The sequence below is a fragment of the Manacus candei genome, unplaced genomic scaffold, assembly GCF_025592945.1.
Source record: "Manacus candei isolate 608988 ecotype Guabito, Panama unplaced genomic scaffold, ASM2559294v1 h1tg000007l, whole genome shotgun sequence".
NCBI classification, from domain to species: domain Eukaryota; kingdom Metazoa; phylum Chordata; class Aves; order Passeriformes; family Pipridae; genus Manacus; species Manacus candei.
In genome coordinates this window covers 4497514-4518073 of record NW_026138055.1, presented here as the reverse complement: position 1 = coordinate 4518073, position 20560 = coordinate 4497514, and the positions used below count along the sequence as shown (strand labels likewise).

General features: G+C 46.3%; 3 protein-coding genes across 11 annotated transcripts in view; 2 read left to right on the top strand and 1 right to left on the bottom strand.

Annotated features, from left to right (window-relative positions):
* Positions 1-21: 21 nt before the first annotated feature.
* PLA2G7 (phospholipase A2 group VII) lies at positions 22-16927 on the bottom strand. 6 transcript variants are annotated; one of them, XM_051810324.1, is made up of 11 exons: positions 16660-16927; positions 9779-9903; positions 7020-7170; positions 6320-6413; positions 5610-5678; positions 5033-5180; positions 3842-3955; positions 3476-3567; positions 2888-3061; positions 1723-1871; positions 22-1384 (listed from the first exon to the last, which is right to left on the bottom strand). In XM_051810324.1, exons 1-11 carry the CDS (start codon positions 16910-16912, stop codon positions 1281-1283), a joined length of 1473 nt encoding a protein of 490 aa, XP_051666284.1. In that variant the 5' UTR covers positions 16913-16927; the 3' UTR covers positions 22-1280. The 6 variants fall into 6 exon arrangements, with proteins under 6 accessions (XP_051666284.1, XP_051666325.1, XP_051666283.1 ...); XM_051810365.1 differs by lacking the exon at positions 16660-16927 and adding an exon at positions 10747-10765; XM_051810323.1 differs by lacking the exon at positions 16660-16927 and adding an exon at positions 10075-10617.
* IMP3 (IMP U3 small nucleolar ribonucleoprotein 3) lies at positions 10670-12237 on the top strand. The gene has a single exon (XM_051810783.1). It carries the CDS (start codon positions 10726-10728, stop codon positions 11281-11283), a length of 558 nt encoding a protein of 185 aa, XP_051666743.1. The 5' UTR covers positions 10670-10725; the 3' UTR covers positions 11284-12237.
* ANKRD66 (ankyrin repeat domain 66) overlaps positions 14655-20560 on the top strand; it is a 75090-nt gene continuing 69184 nt past the window's right edge. The window contains exons 1-2 of one of the 4 annotated variants that reach the window (XM_051810796.1): positions 14655-16036; positions 19373-19617. In XM_051810796.1, the coding sequence (XP_051666756.1) occupies positions 19479-19617 (139 nt within the window). In that variant the 5' untranslated portion in view covers positions 14655-16036; positions 19373-19478. Of the gene's footprint in view, positions 16037-17032; positions 17169-18547; positions 19618-20560 lie in introns of those variants that run through there. The other 3 variants (XM_051810802.1, XM_051810813.1, XR_007908217.1) reach the window with 3 other exon arrangements.

Here is a 20560-nt window from a genome sequence, read left to right as displayed (position 1 = left end):
AATAAAGACAATACATGGTGGTAGGTTGGAAAGAACTTCATTGAATTTTGAAGGACAGGTCTTAGGTGTTGTTGCAATCTCATTTTAAGATCACAGGTTATGTAACATTTAATTACACTGTTAATTGCTTTGCTTGTTCTGCTTGCTTCAGTTTTGTTTGTAACCTCATTTTGAAATGAACATAATTCAGAAGACACCCTTCCCATGGGGCAGATTCAGAGACTTCTGATCCAAAAATGACAGCCTTAAACAAGGCTGACCAGGTGGCTGCTGACACTGTTTGTCCAGGTATTACTATTGCTCTCTGTCAGTGGGAGCCAGCTGCTTCTGCTGTCAGCTACAGACAGCACTGTACCTGGACAAAGATGAGTATCAGGGGAGAATTAGTACCATGAGAGACCTCAGGACATCAAGCAGTGCTAACAAGGACCATGTAAAGGGAGCTTTACAGGTGCCACATCTCTATAATGTCACCTGCAGACTGTGTGATAGTGGTAACAGACATTAACAAGAGAAGAACTGCCTGGAGCTTTCCCCAAAGGGAATTACAGTTGCTAGAGCAAGAGTGACCAATTCAGAAGCTTTTGGAATAGAAATATTCTGTAGGTATGGCACTAAACACAGATCTTACATTTAAGTGGATCAAGTTCATACAAGGAGTCCTGTGTCTGAACAAACACCTTTCTCTGCTGTGATCTTAACTATTTCCTGTAGCTTTTACCGTGGTTTACTAAAATAAGGCAGTTTTGAAGACCACCCTCCACTGGTACCTTTCTGACTGGAAGGAGCAACAACCTGCCCCAACTCACAGCTGTTGTCACAGTACAGCTGAAACTATCTAAATGACAAAGTGGTGGTTTTGGGGGGGGCTTTGTTTTGGTTGCTTGCTGGATGCAAACTGACTTAAAGCTTGGTAAGCAGAACTGTAGTTGTATTCCTTGGAGCTTAATCTGTCTCTCCACAAACTTGACTTAGGTCAAAACCCAAAAGAGCATTTAAATTACCATGAAGTGATTTCCCCCAAGCTGCCTACAAAGCAGAAGTTACCCTGTTGCAGTATTTCAGTATTATCCTACTATCCATTCACTATTATCCTACTAACTCATTTGAACCAAAACCTCTGGTTTTATGGTAATGTAACTTAATGCCTTTTTTTTTTTTTTTTTTATTCCACACCCCAAAAGCTGTGTAGGTGTTTAATGCCACCCCATGTCTGAGCAATGTCTGGCCAGCATTAGTGTCCTGATGTCCATGGCATTTTCAGTACTTCTTTGTATTCCTTATTCAGGTTCAGCTGGAGATATGTCAATATTGCTTCCAGGAATAACATTGGGTCCTATGCCATCCACAAGTGAATCCCACTTATCGAAATCTTTCTTAAGACCTGTAAAATGGGGGAAATAAAACCCAAGTGGTAATGAGTAAGTAATCAGCTTTTTGTAAAACTACACTGAAAAATTAAACCAACTTGGCAAAGTAGGGGAGGCATGATGTTTTAAGGAACATAAAAATCTGGAGTATCATTTTTTCTATGAGAACAAAATGCCAGTGCCATTCCTCTGAGTTGCTAAGCTTACAAAAGTAACTGACAAACCTCTAGAAACTGTCTGACTTGTTTTTTCCACTGACACACTTATTTTGATCTTGCTTTAAACTCAATAAAAAGCTTCACAGGAATTAAATATGAGCTAACTTCATACTTTTCTGTAAACAGATACTTACTTAGATGTTTCTGCAGGAAGGCCAATGAAGCATGATTGCTGATATCAATAGCTTCATTTGGATCTATTTCTCCTTTTAATTTGAAAAATCTTGCAATAATTCCTCCACTTATAAAGGTAAAGTCAGGAAAGCTCTGATGTACTGACCCCCTGCAAATACAGAAATGATCAACAGGTTTATAAGAATACATTAATTCACGCAATTAAAATATGCAAAGACTTCAGTTGTGTCTTACACTGTTTTCTTTAGCAGAAGATAAAACACGTTAATCTCACAAGCATGCAAGATTAGCAGGAAATTCTGTACTAAGCACAGAAGGGAGGAAAGTTTGTACATGCTCAGTGTAGGTCACTACAGCAGCAATGGCAATAAAGCGTTGGCTTAGCAAAACATCAAGATAAATCCTTGTCTGTGGTGCAGGATAGAACCATCCACTGCACTGCTTTCACTGGGTGAGTGCAGAACTGCCCCCAGAAGGCTATTTAAAGTCTTCAGATGATGCATGCAACACTTGTGACCCAGGGCAGGAATGCACACCTTGGAGTATCTCAAAACCTGGAGTTACTGGCTGCTTTGAGAGGTCTGTCCCCAGTATGGGAGATGTATGGCTCATTTAAGTGTGCAGTAAAAACCTGGGCCATGAGGAAGGACAGAATTGTAGAAGCATTCAGGCTGGAAAAGACCTTTAAGATTATCAAGTCCAACTGTTAAACCAGCACTGCCAATCCCACCAATGCACCAGGTTCCTCAGTGCCACTTCTGCATGAGTTTTAAATACCTCCAGGGATGGTGACTCCTCCACTTCCCTGGGCAGCCTGTTCCAATGCCTGACAGCCCTTTCAGTGAAGAAAGTTTCCCCAATATCCAATCTAAACCACCCCTGGTACAACTTGAGGCCATTTCCTCTTGTCCTATCACTTTTTACTTGGGAGAAGAGACCAACCCCTACCTGGCTACACCCTCCTTTCAGGTAGTTGTAGAGAGTGGTAGGGTTCCCCCTTGAGCCTCCTTCTCTTCAGGCTGAGCCCCCCAGCTCCCTCAGCTGCTCCTCATAGGACTTGTGCTCTAGTGACTGTCTTTCTGCAGTTACATATAACTGCACAGCTCCAACAAGAAAGGAAAGATTCACCTTCAACCACAGAAATTATGGATCCTGGACACTTACTTGATAGTGATCATTTTCTTGTTTGTGTCATTGGAGATGAGCTTCTTAATCTTTAAGATGTTATCAGCCCACTGGAATTTTTCAGAGTTGATAAAAAGCAGCGGTTGCTGGACACTGTTCTGATAAATGTCATCACCTACAGGAAGCATCCACACATCGAGGGCAATGCCACACCTGCCAAAAACAACTGGATATTGGCACAGAAGCAGAAAGCTTTTAATGGAAGTTCTCAGCATGCTTTGACTTGCAAGAGACATGGGAAAGAGCTCTCTCTGATACTGAACAGGTTAATGAATCATTTTGTTTCAAAATTATTTCTGCTCTGGGGGAAGAGAATTAGTCTGTTCTTGCATTTGTTGGTCTCCATTGCCAGGACAGCAGGGTCCCACAGTATCCTGATATAATAAGATACAGCTATTATGTTCCACCACATCCCCACAATTGGAAGAAGCATGACTGGAGAAAGCAAGACATACCAAACAAACCTTTGCTTCAGTTGCTAATTAGTAGCTGGGGGATCCTAGAGAAGGTGCTCTGCTCCAGAGCTCTCCAGTGCCAAATGTCTCTTGCCTTGTTTTGCATACTCACCTGAATCTTATTTCTTTGCTGAGACTCTCAATAACTGTAGCACCACCAAAAGAGTGTCCCATCACAGCTATTCTGCTAGTATCAACAGAATCCTGTCAAAAAAATCCAGGCGCCGTAAGAGACTTTCTTTCCCAAACTTTTTTTTTTAAAGGGAATAATTTCTTAGGAAATAGATCCTATTGAAGTGAGAAGAGCATCATTTCAGCTCCATTGCTATCTATCCAGCTTGAGATGACCTGAGAATATGTTCATAGATCTACAGTGTGATCTTCAGAATAATTTACAGGAACCAGTTTAGAAATGGAAAAGGGAGACCAGAAGCATTATTAGGTGTTTAACAAAATGCAGTCACCACCTTTCACTCACCTTTAGGCTGTTCCAGTCAAAGTCTGAATGTAGTACATTTGTTACTTCCTCTCCTGAACTGATTTTAAGAATGAGATTGAGAGCTTTGATACACTCCTGTGCTCTTTGCTGCACCTGGGGAGAAGGAGAGGTTGGGGTATCTGCACAATAGCCTTGAAACTGTCTTTACACCGGATAAACCCCAAATAAGAAACAGCTAAGAAGCCCATCTCATTTTTTATATATACACATCCTTGAAAACTGTAGCAAAGCTGTTGCAAATAAAGGTTTTCATTGTCCCACATAAGAACAGTTTTTAACTTTGATATGTCAGTAAAAGAGAAGCTTCAAGAAGAATCAAAAAACAGGAGTGTTCTTGGGAACCACAGTGTGTAGGCAGCCAGCAAGATGTCTGTGCACCATTGAATTTCAAATACATCCCAATCTCCTGACTTCTCTACTTCTGAAATTTGTAGACAATGGCTTCTGCAGGTTGTTTGCAAGCTCAGACATTACACACTGAGACTCATAAGCAGGATGTTGTAGGCATACAGGAAATGACTCTTGGACTGCTGTCTGTATGGCCCTGGGAGATAAAGAGAAGCAGCTCCCTGACTGAGTTTTCACTAGCTGGAAAAAACACTCCCATATTTTAAAGGTCAAGTTATGCTTGGAGGAGGTCATCAGTATGGTCACACCACATCTAGCATGGATACTGCTTATAAGCAGGAAGTCTGCACTGTTTACATTGCTAAAAACCACCTTCAGTGTGTTGAAGACTATGAAGCAAACATCCCCCTCAGAGCAGCCATGATTCATCTTGCTATGCAACAGTAAATGAAAGCTAAAGCGAGCCTAAGGCCACAAAAACATATGAAATGAACTCTGTGTCACTTATAGGCTGGGCTGGGCAGTAAAACTGTGAAGACACAAAGAAGAAACAGAAAGTTGAGTGGAACCAGAGGACAAACAGCTGACTCAGCTCAAGAGTGCAGCTTCACGAGAAAGCTTTGTTGAGGAAGTTGTTTATGCTCTGAAGAAAACTGTTCTTGGCTTTTCCATCTTCAGGAACACATGACTTGATCCATATTTATATATACCCTGAGTCATGGCAGAAGACTGTAGACACTGCCAAAGGGAAAGAGTCTGCTAGTCAGCCCTAAACACAGCCCTCCTGCCACACTTCCCAGAGCACAGACCCAGTCCAAGTACCTGCTTATGGCGCAAGCAACGCTCCTCCTCTCCAGTTTTCAGTTTCCTGTAGTAGATCCACTCCTTCTCCATGTTTGATGTAGATTCTTCCCGTGATTCAGAAACGGACCTTCTTTTACAATAATATGTTGCTGAAGCAGATTCATCTCTGTAATATCAGCAAAAGGTTATTTCTGGGTATGCATTCCATTTGGTCTGAGAAGAAGTCAGCACAGGTTTTAGATTTCACTGATCTGGAGATCCAGTTATCAACCAGTGCTACTGCAATTGCAACTGAGTGTAGACAGACTTTCTAAATGATGCAATAACCCCACCAAAACTCTCAACTTCTTTATATTCTCCATATTCTATCTACTGTGAGACTTTTTACTCCAGGGCTTATCTAAGCAAAGTTCCTTTTGTTTAGGGAAGAGTTGAGCTATGGGAGCTATGCCCAGCTATGGGCAGGGCTGAAAGAGAGATGTTAGTTTTTCTTTTTTAAAAAGAATCAAAAATTCTTCTTTAGAATAAATAACATTCTGTTCAATGTGAGAAAATTCCTTGCCATCAGAACTCCCAAAACATGCAGCATACACACCTGTGCTCGACAGCAGCCACTATAAAGCCCTGAGAAGCCATCTCTATGCAAATAGCAGAATAGATTGTCCTGCAATAAAAAACACACTCTGGTGAGTCATTAACTCTTTCAACTCCACTGCTTTTTAAATGCTGACTACACCATGTATGTGCTAGTCCCCACTCGATATTTCCTTCTGTTTGAATTTGCTACCCAGCAGAGCATGTTTGTGTATGCCAGGCACCAAAGCCTGTTCAAAACACCTTGGTGCTGTTTTACTGTCAGAAGGGAAAATGCTACTGTAGCACATACAGCACTTTGCATCTTCAAAGAGCTGTCCAAAAATCAACTAGCTAGTCTTCACAGTGTGCTTATGGGTCAGTAAATACCTTCACCCCTATCATACAAAGGGAAAACAAATGGAGCTCGAGCAACCTGGTCTAGTGGAAGGTGTCCCTATTTATGGCAGGGGGTTTGGAACAAGATGATCTTTAAGGTCCCTTCCAACCCAGGCCATTCTATGATTCTATGATCAAAAATAGATCAACCCTGCTTTTATTACCTGCTGTTGTTTCAGTGAAGGCATATTGACACACAGCAGCCTACTAGTGAAATCTGTTTCAGCTCCAGAAGGATCTCACCCCCCTACTGAAAAACTGTTCAGAACCATCCTTGGTAACTGTTGTCTCCATAGACAACAAAAATAGTTTGTCAACAAACTGCAGAATTACCGAAAAGCTCCAAGTCCATGGGAAAAAATAAGAAGTGGATATTTTTCTCCTGGCTTAAAGGCAGCATTTGACTTTGCAGGACAGGTCACTGAACCTGGATAAAAACAGAAGTGTATGTCATTGTTACTGAAATGAGAGAAAGTGTGCTCTTTGGAGAGATCCCAAGAATGTGGTGACCACTGACTTCAGAGCAGTCACCCAAAGATAAGGTACTAAGTCTCATCTTTAAAATACATAAGACAAATCTGGATCTCATTCTGAAAATACTTACTACTTGGCAGAAGATACTTTCCCTCTCTTCTTCCCAGCCACAGTCTGGCACAAGGTCTACATATCTCCTAAATGCTAACAGTCCGGCATCCAAGTCTTGTTGGTATTCAGACCTTAGGATCTCTCCAGCTTTTACATCTTTGCACATTTCCCTGTGGGATTTGAATCCCAACACACAGGTGCAGCTTACCTAAGCTCTTCCTAAAGCAAGCTGCCCAGACACTCCTATCCACAGCAGTCAGGGACTGCCTGAGAACTTGGTCACATTCAACACTGAGCCTCCCTACAGAAACCCATCCCACAAAAACACTTGTTTGCTAAAATATATTTTTCAGTCCAGCGATACCACCCTGTTCTTGGAGCAGCGAGGCAGTGGCCTGCAAACAGAGCTCATGCACTAGTCAAGGAATAAAACCAGAACCAGTCTTACCAACGTAGTAATGGAAAAGCCTTTCTCCTACAACCCGGTACATGTTAAGGAAGTCAGAGAGTCCCTGATAGTATTCTCGATCTGGAATCCATCGTGCCTCCTCAATATCTGTGGCATCACATGCTGGGTAATACAGGCGCAAGAAGCTTCCCTGGGATCAGGAGGAAAGTAAAAAAAGCAATATTGGCATTTCTTTATATATGGCAGAGAAAAGGGAAGATAAAATCATCTATATAAAGGGCTTCAGATGCAAGAATGACAGCTCAAGAGATTTAAGAGAATCTCATGAGAAAATTACTATCCTATACAGGCTTTGATGCCAATTCACTTTCTGTCCCTAAAATGAATTTAAAGTAGCATGAGATACAGAACTTCACAGGTAGAGATGCGTATTACCTTCCCTAGGTTAGCCTATGGCTAATTCAAAATGCTCCATTTAACTAAGTTAATAACTTACAGTCACTACCAATTTGCTCCATTTCTGCATCTTGCTGGATCTTTCCTTCTGTCTTCCTCACTGGGAATGGTTCTATGATGCAGTTTTATAGGGCTGACTGTTAGAGGGGTGACTGAGGATGATCTGAGAGCTGGAGCATCTCTCCTAGGATGACAGGCCAGGAGAGCTGGGGACGTTCAGCCTGAAGAAGGCTCTGGGAAGACTTTAGATCACCTTCTAGTACCTAAAGGGCCTCTAAGAGCGCTGAAGAGGCACTTTGGACAAGGGGCTGGACTGACAGGACAAGGGGTAATGGCTCTAAACTAAGAGAGAGCAAGGTTAGATTGGATATTATGAAGAAATTCTTTACTGTAAGGGCAGTGAGGCCCTGGCACAGGTTTCCCAGAAAAGCTGTGGCTGCCTCATCCCCAGAAGTGTTCAAGGCCAGGTTGGACAGGGCCTCGAGTAACAAGGCCTAGTGGAAGGTGTCCCTGCCCATGGCATATGGTCTTTAAGGTCCCTTCCAATCCAAACCATTCAGTGATTCCATGATTTTATGACTTTGTCCCTTCACCCTTTCAGCTGGGAGCTGTCATTGCTTTCCTTGCATCAGTGAGTCTCATGAAGCTGTTACTGACCCAACTGAGTTTGCTAAACTGGGAGAGGGGGGGAAAGGACCCCCCTGGATGTATATTGTTCCACTAGGTTACCAAGACAGATTTTACTCTGAGACTAGTTTCTGGAAGTGTGGTCCAGCAGAGGAGGTGTGTCAGGGGCATGGTCTTGTGGCTATAGTGTTCCTGGCTAAACTGAGCAGAGGCTGTCTGTGAAGCTCTTGGGCAGCTGCACAGCAAGGGAACACAATATATTGTTCTTCCTCCTCAACAAGATGCTTACAGGTCTCTAGTGGTCCATCTTTCTAAACAAAATTTTGCTAACCTGTGCTTTATCTGCTTCTGTTCCTTACCACCAGTTTGAATCTTCTTTTATTGTCTGCACTCCAGGTCTCCCAGGAAAGCACCCAAGCTTTCCACACTCACGTGGACCCTCCATACCCCTTGTCAGTCCTTTTCCTTTGCAGACAGCAGCAATGTACCAATGGCACACCTCAAAGCAGAGTTCCAGGCAGATGAACTGTGTGTAATCTGCATTCTTACTTCCTGGTTTGCAAGGGAATTTGCGACACACTATTCAAATTCACTGTCTTGCTCCAACTGTGCTTTTGGTTTAGCTAGTTAAGATCAGGGCCAAAATAAACATGAGCTTTAGAATAAAGCTTGATTTCTTGAACACTAATGTATCGGTTTACCAAAAGCTTGTTTAATGAAGCTTGTTTCTATTTACTTTTCAAAGTTAAACCAACCTTTGACACAAAGACCATTAAGGAAGAACCTCCCTCCATATTGGTAAAGATATTAACTTGATCTCAAAACAGTCCCACTGAACTTCCCCAGTGATTAACTGCTTACCAGAAAGGGAAAGATGTTCATTATCTATGCTTGAGAGAACTGTAATTGTTCAGAACGCTTATCAAAACAAAAACACATGGGCTGATTGCAAAGAGAAACTAATTGCTGCTTTGTGCTAATCCAGAGTAAGCTCAGTAAAGGAAAACATGAACAACCACTGCGAACTGATCACAAGCTCCACTATGGCTAGTCTGAGGAGTAAAACCACAGTGTTACTGCAGGCATATTGTCTAAGAAGCAAGAGGATTTGATATAGAAACCCACAAGTGAAGTCATTTGTCTACCTGTGTGCTTACTGTACCCATCTTCTTATCATGGCTTCTCACTGTGCTAACCTCTTACAGAAATGACATCCTGTTCTTCTCAAGAGAGATAAAATCTCAAGAAGACATCTCACACTTTACCCTGCAGCTGAAACACTGCACACCCTCATCTCCCAGCCCTGCACACCTGCATCTCCCAACACTGCCAAATCCTGTTGGGACCTTTGTGATGAGAACAGCTACAGTCACAGAGACTGCATGTGGAGTCTCCTCAGGAGCCCAGTGCAAGAGGGAGTGGTGGGGTGGGTGGGACACAGTTTCTCTGCAGTATCTTGAGTAGGGGAGTCAGAAAGAAAAGGATATTAGGAGGAAGGAGGAATTGGCCACGGGGAAGGCTTGCAGGTTACATCCATCTAGCAAATGCCAAGTATACATCCTACACCAGGATGGAAAAGGTAGAAATCTCAGCTATGAGTGTCAGTATGGAGCACACAGACAAGACCTTCTGTGTGACTCCTCTGTAAAACTACAGCAAGTTGTTTCACTGACACTGTGGCTTAAATCCAAAAGAGAAAGAATCAAAAGCTTTACCTCAGCTGCATCTTCTGTCATCAGGTCCGTACATCCAACCGAGTGTGGCCCCTTTCCTTCAGGAATTCTGTAAAATCTCTCAGTGCTGTTGGTCCACATTTCCATTGGTGCCTTCACTGGCAAACCTGGAGAAAAGCGCAAAGCAAATCAGGAGAGGGCCATGGCCTCTGTGACCAGATCACCCACCCTGAAACAAATCCAGTGCGCTGAAAATCCAGGAGTAAGAAATTCAAGATTGAGCCGATACATAAATCTGCTTTATGAGAATCAGAGAAATCCCGAATCACCAACCTGACCTGTTCTACTGGGGAATTTCCTTGGAGTATCCTGAATCCTAAGGATCAGACAGCACCGTGCACTTACAGAAAGGTGGGATGAAACCTTTGGCTGGGGAGGCCGCGGTGGCACTCGGGAGGTCTGCGGTGCTACGAACCGCACAGAGGGAGGATTTTGCGGCTCCTCAAGGAAAATCGGCCTATTCATCAGGAGCAGCGGGATGTCGCGGAGAAATACAACGCCGCTGCCATTTTTCCAGGAGGAATGACGAAGCCCGGGTTCGATCCCTGGAGAGACAAGGGCGGGCTGCCCGTGACGGAGCGGGTGTCGGGGCGGTGCGGCCGTACCTGGGGTGACCCCTCCGAGCCGGGCGGGCCCCGGGGATGCGCCGAGCGCGGGGGGAAGCAGCCGCATCCCGGGCTGGGCAGCAAGGAAGCCGCTCCGGCCGCGGGGATGGGCTCTATCCGCTGCCTTCTCCTTCGAGAAGGAGACACGGGACCATCCCCAACCCACCGCCCCACTGGGCTCGGCCGCCCCGGGGCGGGACTCCCTCCCCGGCCGCTGTCAGCGGCTCCTCCCCGGAAGAACCGCGGGGTAGGCGGCCGCTCCGCCCCGGAAAGGCCCCTCGCAGCCGGCGGCGCGGCGGAGCCTGAATCCCGTATCTCGTCAAGATGGTGCGGAAACTGAAGTACCACGAGCAGAAGCTGCTGCGGCGGCTGGACCTGGTGAACTGGGAGGCGTCGGGCGGTAACCTGGCGGAGGTGCGGGCGCTGCGGCGGTACCGGCTGGGCCGGCGGGAGGACTACGTGCAGTACAAGGCGCTGGCCCGCTCCGTGCGCGCCCTGGCCCGGCGGCTCCGCGACCTGGGCCCGGACAGCGCCGCGTTCCGCGCCCGCTGCGCCGCCGCGCTGCTGGAGAAGCTGCACGGGCTGGGGCTGGTGAGCAGCCGGCAGTCGCTGGCCGTCTGCGAGAGCCTCTCGGCCGCCGCCTTCTGCCGCCGGCGCCTGCCCTGCCTGCTGGTGAAGCTGCGGATGGCGCAGAACCTGCGCCACGCCGTCACCTTCGTGGAGCAGGGGCACGTCCGCGTGGGGCCCGAGGTGGTCACAGACCCCGCGCTGCTCGTCCCCCGCGCCGTCGAGGATTTCATCACCTGGGTGGATGCCTCGCGCCTGCGGCAGAAGGTGCTCGACTACAACCAGGAGCGTGACGACTTCGACCTGGCTGCGTAGGGCTGCTCCGCGGGACATACACACGCTAGTGATGCCACCGCTGGATATTCACCCACCCCTTCCAGGCGCACCTGGAAAGGGAGCCAGAAGGAAACTGCGCTTCCAGTGTGGTATTGCCCTCCTCCTGGCTCCCCTTTGCAGCTAATGGCTCCATTCATCCATGTGGAAAAAATTCCCTTTCACATCCACCACTTCAAGAATGCGTCCAGTGACCCAGCTCCATTGTTGTCCCTGGTGTGTCCAGTGCCATCATCCCTGGCGTGCCCAGCTCCATTGTCATCCAAGTGTCCCAGCTCCATCATCATCCCTGGCATGCCCAGCTCTGTGGTCATCACAGCAACCCAGCTCCATCGTCCCAGCGTGCCCATCTCCATCCTTCTTACAACCCAGCTCCATCGTCCCAGTGTGCCCATCTCCATCCTTCTTACAGCCCAGCTCCGTCGTCCTTACATCCCATAAAGCAAAAGTGCTTGGAAAAGTCTGCCTGATCGCAGGAGAGGATGTGGTTAGGTTTAAGTGCTTGGCAGCTAATACTAGCTGCTGGAAGGGGTTTTAAGCCTGGCCAAGTGGCTGATTTAAGACTGTTTGGCAGCTCAGCTGCTGTTTTTTGAGAGGTTGCCCTGCCAGTTCCTCCTTCAGCTGTTGGATGCACAGGAGCCAGAGTTGCTGCTTCTGGAAGGGTTTCCCCTTGATACCAAACAACGTGTATATAGGGAAAATGTGAGAATTGTTGGGGGTCAGCAGTAAACAAGGAGGCCAAATACTGCATTTCTGGAACTGTTAAAGCTTTAGCCAAATATGGAATAAAAAAAAAAAAGCCAACTTTATTTTCATGTGAAGATGTAAAGGGAAGTTTAATGTGCTGAATTCAGTGTCTTTGCTGTGTGGGTCTCCATCTGACAATTAGGCATCATTTACAGAGCAGGATCTAACTGGGGAGGCATTGGAGCAAAAGCTGACCTAACCATAACTGCAAATCTGGGGGGAACTGTTGCATGTAGTACATTAGCCAGACAAAAACTGGTACTCAAGGGGAACATTAGGCTTTCTGAGACTGTTGGGAACTTTGTTTCCCTTTCATTAAAAAAACAGAAAAACAAAAATAAAGTTTTTTTGTAAGTTGGTAGAGAAATGTGTGGACTATTTTATGATATAGTTTCTCTGAGAGTTTGTCCTGATTTTTAATTGTTCCACAAAGGCCCATTTGTCATTTTGTAGAACTTTTTTTTTTTAATTTGAGGTCTTTTATGTAACTTACATAACCTTTTCTTTTTTTGATAGCTGTAAGGCTATTACTGAATTCTAATGTGGTTTTTGTTAGCAGTGCTTTCTTTCCATTACCCAGGGCTATGAAAGGATTTGGCAGTAGGTTTAGGAGCGGAGCTCTGACTGCCCATTCCAAGTCCAAAGGGCTGGAGTTCAGCTGCCACTGAAGCTCTGGGTCTGTATGCTTTAATGTGGCTTTTCTAAACAGAAAGATGTTCAGGTGAGGGGTGCTTTTGAGGTTTCAGAAACTGTCATATTATGGCTGTTTTTTAAAAGGCAAACTAAATGTTAAAATTTCTACACATCTCATAAGCCAGCTGTATTAAGCAGAACATTAATTTATAAAGCAGTAATAGATATTAAGAAAAGGACACCAAATGCACCTTGCTTATGGTAAGAAATACAAGTTGAAAACACATTTTGCACCTGAAGTCTGACTTTTAAACACCTTCCCAGCTTTCCTCTAGAACAATGTCATTATTTCTTGGGAAATTCAGAAGGTGCCCAATTCAGGTACAGGTAAAAATGGTGCTTTTGCTCTTCTTTACTCTTTTGGGGGAACTTGAATAACAACACAGTGACTGAGCAGAGTGTTTTACTACTCATATGATAAACTGCTGCTCTGCCCAATGTGTCCAGCCCTTGAAAGAACAGCAGAAAAGGAAATATCAAACCTCCAGCCTGTCAGCCTCCATAGTTTACATCATCAGCCCATTTTTTTTGTATTAAACCAACTTTTCAATCTTCATCTGTGCACCTCCAGCATCTGCAGCAGAAGAGAAATGACCCAGCCCCTTATAGGCTGTTAAGTTAAGCATTGGGAATTGATTTCCCTATAGATGCTGTGGGATAACAGCATCCATCAGCCCTGCTCTCCTCCTGTGGTACTGGAAATTAAATTCTTATGCTCTCTAAGAAATCAGGCTGTGGGTTTATATGTCTGTATGTGTTCTAAGTCTGGAGTGTCACAGCTGTGCTGGCTGTACAGTAGCTGAGGCCTGAAATGAGCGTCCTGCTCCTCAGTTTTTAGCAGCTGGAGTCCTCACATGCCTCAGATGAGAGCTGGGTCCACTTCAAGCATGATAAACAGGTAAAATGGAAGTTCCAGCAGCATGTCCTCGTTCCTGATGGTGAATTCAGCCAGGGAGATGATGGCTTCCTGGTGTCTCATGGTGGTTTTGCCTTCAGTTTGTGGGTTTGAGTTTGTTTGCCAGAGCTGATGTGCTGTGGCTGCTGCAGGGCGGTTCCTGCAGCGGTTCCGGAGATGGGGATTGAAAGGGCACAGGAAGGAGCTCCGACAGCCTTTCCCAACACTTGGATAAACACAGAGGCTTTTTTTAAATTCCAAGGCTGGATCCAATGTCAGTATAAATCAGCACGAGCTTCCATAGGTCTGTGTGAACTAGCATGAGGAGATGATCCAGCATGGAGCTTTTTTGGGCCAAATCCTGCAAACTCCCCTCCAGTGCTCCAGGGATTTCCAGCGAGAGAGCTTATGCATGTGGGAGCAGCAGGATGGGGTCCTGGGTGTCACTGTGCTACTTCCCAGCACTTTCTGAAGTGGGCTTGCTGTTCCTGAGGGGGCCCGACATCTCCATGAATCTTCTGGGAAGTTGCTTGTGCAGGAGGACAGAGGATGGTGGTGCTGGTGTTGGAGCAGGCTCTCCTGACAAAACCTGATCATTGTGCCTGACAAAAGTCAGTGTGCACAAAAGTCAGGCACCAGTGTGCCTGACAAAACCTGATCATTGTCACCTTGACAAGTGTCTGTCCCAGCAGCTGAGGGCTGCAGAGGTGTCAGCTTCTCCAGCAAGGGAGGAAAGGGCTTCAGGGGGCTCTGGGAAGGGTGAAAGCCATTGGCAAATGGTGAGCAGTTCCCAAGCAGGAGCGCTCACTTGGGTAGTGGGCAGCTGGAAGGGAGGTTTTACCAGGGCCTACCATTTTAGATTTGGGTTTTGGCTTTTTTTTCCTTTTTATTTTTTCTCCTTTGTTGTTTTTTTTTCTCCTGACCTTGTCTTTTCCTTTATTTGAAGGCTGCCAAAGTGGGGGAGCTGAGCCTGAGGAATGTGAGGGAGCTGAAGGAAAGAGCCCTTCACACTGGCGCCTTTTGTGTTGCAGAGTGTAAAAGGCTGAGGCTGTCACTGAAATGCTAATGTGTGTTTTTTTCACTGATCTAAGCCACTTATTTTCCCAGTAAACAAGCATGCTGCATGTTTTAAAGGCTGCTTCCATGTGACATCTTGATGTGGCTTAGTGCTGACCTCAGTAATTCAGTGACAGCACATCACCATGAGCACAGAGGCTGGGGAAGGTCAGTACATCCCCCTTCTCAAGATCAGAAATGGAGACTGAGAGAACCAAATGTGGAGCTGGGCAATTCCTAATATTTCACGTGAGGGTCCTGCATCCTGAGTTAAGCTATGGCCTTACAGCCTCATCTCAGGGCATTTTCCCATGCTCATCTCAGTAGCACTCCCCAGTATGATATTCCACAGTGGTCGAAGGTGTCACTGTCCCCTTCTTGAGCTCTGATTAATCTGTTTTAAGGACATCCCCTGCCTAATTTGGCACTGCAGATTGAACCAAAGAGCCATTTCTCATCACCAGGGCATGGGATCACCTTAAGTCCCTACCCCAGATACCAAAACATTTCAACACTCACAGGGTCTGGGGGAAAAAGCACACATAAGCACTATGACAGCATTTACCTGAGAGCCCCAGCTCTTGTCCTTGCTTTTAAATACCTCATTTTAAGGACTGAAAAAACTTGTTACCCTTTGCTTGCTGGTTTGGGCCTGCAGCAGGACTTGGGTGGTGAGAAACCTGTCTGCTGTGTGGTTGGGGCATGGGATGTCAGGTGGAAGCAGCAGGAAGCAGCTCTGCAGTCAGCAGGAAGAGGCACTTGGGTTCAGTCTTTCCATAAACTGTGGAGTTTCTGGATCCAATAGTTAAATCCAAGTGTATGTCCCACAGCAGGAGCATCCCCTATCACTTCTCTGCAAGCACTGGAGAACAGCCCCTTCCTGCATCATATTAGCTGATTTTGAAGAGATAGAATGTTTCACTCCCAGCAGGCAGAGAAAGGGAGGCCACCCACTAATAACATCGGAGATGGGATTGGTGTATCCTCTGTTTCCTGAGCTGCCTCTTAGAGAATCTTATTTGTAAGTCACAACAGCTTCTGGGCTGCTCTAAACATGTTAGTGGGTTGGTAAATGCAAGCCCAGGCAGCACCACCACCCCTGGTCCCTCCCTGGAGGAGCCACCACCTGCTGCTCCTGGAGAGGCTTGGATGGTTGTGTCACAGGGTAAAGTACTGTGGCAGTACACAGGGTAAAGTACAGGCAGGCTGTCCTGACGTCTGCCAGTCTACCACCTCACCACTGAGTTCATCGAGCTTAAAACACATCAGGAAACCCACGTCTTAAAATCACCATCCCTCTCCCCACCAGCTCCAACAGCAGTTGCGGTGCAGGGTCCCTTGCAGGTATGGGGATGCTGGGTGTGTGGGAGGTGAATGCTGTGCTGGCAGAGCACCCAAAACCTCCAGCTGTGTCCCTCTCAACCTCCCAGAAGTATTTAGGCGGGCAAGGACGCTGGAGGTCACCCAGTCCAAGCCCCTGCTCAAAGCAGGACACGCCTCGGGTCTGCATATCTCAGACCCTCGCTGTGAATTAACTTTTCCCCTTCCATCTAGTCTGAGTTTCCTCTGCTGCAGCCTAGCACTGCTGCTTCCCATCGCCAGGCTGGGCACGGCCGTGTAAAGTGGTGGGTTACTTTTCCCCACCGGAAAATTCGCCCTACACTCAACGGCGAAGGGGCACGTCCACCGGAGTGAATCCCACCCCTCCGCAGGGACGCACGGGGATTTGGGGCCAGATACGGGGCTGGAAGGGAGGAACCGGAGAAACGCGATCCCTCGAGGACTGGGAACAGGCTTCCTGCATGAGCCGGCTGAACCCGGGGAGCGGGGAGCTCTGATAACCTGTGTGAAGGGCTGCGCAGCAACCACCCAGCTCTTTAAAATCCCCTTCACGTCACCGTCGCTCCTCCCCGTGCTCTCCCCAGACCCTTTTTTTACCCTTGAGCAGCGCCTGGTGCTTCCCATACCTGGTGTGCGGTGTCCCGGTCGCCCTGTGCTCCCGTCCCGCCGTCCAGAGGAGCAGGACGGCCACCCAGAGCCCTGCGGAGCCAGGGGAGCGGCGGCTGCTCCCACAGGAGGACGTCTGTCCCGCAGGCAGAGCCACTGCCGGGCTCTGCCCGAAGGGGAGGGACCAAACTTTGCCTTAGTTTTTAGCTGAGACAATCTTCCCGGGAGAAATCTCCCCTGGGCCTGGAAAACAAGTTTCTGGCGCGGGGCCATCCCAAGCAAAGACTGCGCGTCCCGGCGGATCCCGCGGCCGCCGAGGTGCCGGGCTGTGCCTCCGTGTGGCAGGGACGGGATCATATGTATGGATTCTGGATGTCCCGGCGGTGCTGCCGAGCGTGGCGGAGTGGGGCTGCGTCAAGCACCAGGAACCCCGAGAGAAAATTCCCCCAGATGGGTTGCAACATCCCGCGGAGAAGCTGTGGCTGGACGAGGAGGGGGGACCAGCTGCGGGGGAGCGCTTTGCCTCAAGGTCGCTCCGTAAAAGGCCGAATCTTTTCCTCTGGCCTTAGGAAAAGGGGGTAATCACCCTCTAGGGAAGCATATCCCGCTTCTGAGTACAACTTCTGGAGCGGTTTAAAGCAGATTGAGCACAGGTCCCTACTGGCGGGGCAGATCTGCACTCACCCCCCCTTTACAGAGCCCTGGCATTTGCCCCCTCGGTAACACTGAATTCAGGGAATTAACCCTAAAACCAGCACCAATAATAACAGATTATTTTATAAGGGATGAGCAGCTATTAAACGGCCATATGAGCTTCAAAGGAAGCAGCAGGGGAGGAGGGGAGGTAAAATTTGGCTTGGCCTAAATTGCTTATGGATCTGTCCCATGGACTGTCCCCTTGGAGAGCTGGTGAGCTCTTGGAGTGGGATCAGTGGCTTGTCTTCCTCTCCCTTTCTCTCTGAAGCTGGAAAAGAATAAGCAAGTGGTATGAAAAGGTCCAAGAGTTTGGTTTTTTCCCTGTACTTTGGTCCAGCCCTCATTTCAGTGATGGGCTGGATGCATTAAAATGTGACATTTTCAGGATAGATTTAATGTTGTTGAAATCCTGGAGGACAGCTCAGAACATCTCTGCTTAATCTAAAGGAACAGGTTCTTCAAGATTAGTGAGAGGCAATGAGGAGGAGGCAGCGCACAAGTGGTTGAAGTAACCACTAGTTACTTCAAGTAACAAGGCATGTCAAAGCCAATACATCGGTGGCCCACTAGGAGCTCCAGAATTTATTTTATTTTTTAATATGTTCAGATATTCCCAGACATGCAGGAGTCAAGCTCAGTAGAAGACAAGTATGAGTCTTTTTTTTTGGATCTTGTCTGCACAGTCCAACCACCTAAGTCTGAAGCAGGCTGTGAATCCCTCTGACCTTTATACTTCATCTTTTTCTTGCAAAAAATCAGAGTGGAGATGATTCTGTGTCCTTCCAGCCTGGACCTGGGAAGTGATTGGTATGTTTATGGGAGTTGAGAGCAGATAAATGGCCCAATCCATCTCTGGCTCAGGATGTAGCCCTTAGGATTGCAAACCTTCCCTCACAATCAGCCTCTGCAAGCTCTGATGTTGGTCCTTTCCAACATGCTGAACATGAAAATCACACTCTTTTCAAAACTGTGAAAATTTCTCCATGAAGTAAATGCAATGCAGAAGCTGCAGCAAACCCTAAAATGCTTCTGGTTTATCAGGGCAACAGGACTAATTAGCTTAAGCTCAGCTATTAATATGGAAATATAAAAGTTTTCTCCCCATTGATTTGACCAGACTGGAGAAAATATTGTAGTTTCCGTTCTCAGGATGATGAAGTACCTAGTGATCCTTGCAATCTGCTTAGATGTCAGCAAAGCAGCTGGGAAATACCCCCTAGCACAGGTATAATTATTGAAATCCAAAGCGTTGCAGGGACTGGAGATCTGCTTGATGGGGGTCTATTGAATGGGACTGGTGATGAGAATTTTAAGCAATGGGCTCAGTTATTTTCTAGAATCATAGAATGGTCTGGAAGGGACCTTAAAGGTCATCCACACCCCCTGCCATGGGCAGGGACACCTTCCACTAGATCAGGTTACTCGAAGCCCCATCCTACCTGGCCTTGGACACTTCCAGGGATGGGGCAGCCACAGCTTCTCTGGGCAACCTGTGCCAGGGCCTCACCACTTTCACAGCCAAAAATTTCTTCCTAACATCTAATCTAAATTTCTCCTCCTTTAGTCCATTCCCCCTTGCCCTATCACTGTCTGCCCATCACTTTTTCTGTAGGTTTCATTCTTATTATTATTAGCCCTTATTATTATTTGCGCCAAAGAACATCAGAGAAAATACTTGCACAGTCGTTTCTGTTGTTGCAATAAAATGCTACCAGTAACAGATCTGCAGCACTGGCAAGGGAGGAGCCAGTTTCCATGGTTAGTGAGCACAACAGACCCGTGGCAAATATTCACTGTGAGCTGGATTTTAGCAGCAACTCCCTTCAGAAAGGCTTTAGATACAAGTCCTTTATATAAGTCCTTTATATAAAGGGCTGCCCTTGGCTCCATATTTCCATGACCACAGACCAAATGTCACTATCAGTCTGTGATCACCGGTTTGAAGATAAATTATAATTACTTTTCCTCTTTCATTCCTTTTCCCTTATTTTTGTTAAATTCTGGTTTCTCACAGTTCCTGTCTCATTTTTAATCCAGGTGCTGCTTGATCTATTAAAACAGCCCTGAGAGGAGCTGATACATCAGTGAACATCCACCAAACACCTGTTGCTCAGTTACCAGGCACCTTTCTGAAGGGTGCAGCATGACAGAGCTCCACGAAGCCGTGGCTTTGGGGGACTACGACCTGGTGGAAAAGATTTTGAAGGCAGGACACTGCGACCCAAACCACAAGGATGTCGACTGGCACGACAGGACCCCACTGCACTGGGCTGCTGCCAAAGGTGAGGGCACCCCTGGCTCTGTTACCTCTGCTAACCAGCGTCATAAAAGGTGATGCTGGTTGTAATTATACGTATGCTGGAAATAATCACAGCTTGTATTTGGTAGTTTTGTCCTTAATGAGCAAAAAAAAAAAAAAAAAAAAAGATAAAAATACCATATTAAGTGGGAGCTTTGCCTACAAAATAATTCATGGGATTGCCATCAAAGTGATTTTTAACTTTTTTTCTTCCATCACATGAAAATTTGCAATTTACATGGTGGGTACATAGAGCATGGCTCTTGTCCCCCACTTTACTTTTCTAAGAGGTGACTCCATACAGTGCAAAGAAGTTATTTCTCATGTACACCTGTGTGAGTGAGCAGAAAGTAAAACCCACTGTATTTGTATCAGATGTTTATCAAACCAAATAGAACAAAATAATTGTATTTTACATTACTTTTCTTTTTTCTCACCTGCTTGAGTAAACAAGGCAGGACCAGAGGTGTTTGCAGCTCCCATTTGGTCTTTCTCCTTCAGAAGTGTCTGTTAAAATCAAATATCCCTTTACATCTCAAAAAAGAGATGATGCAACAATACATAATGTATAATTGTACACTGTGTAAAATGGGAAGCTGAACCTCTGTTCCTCTATGCTGCAGTGTTTGTTACACGTTGGGATCTCATGTCATGCAATCTGTCTTTACTCAGAAATTAAGTGTATAATTTGCTGTTTGAAACTTGAGACCATGTTTTTCTTTTGCCCTGATGGATTATTATGCATTTAGGCATCAGCAAAGAGAACAGAGCTACTTAAGAAAATGAGAGACTAACATTGCCTAGAGGCCATTGGGAATGATCTAGCTCAGTCAAGACAGTGTGAAGTGAGCTAGAAATAACTTTTTTTGCTTCTTTAAGCAATTCCCCAGGTTAGAAAAATGAGAAGGTGAATGAAAACAAGTATT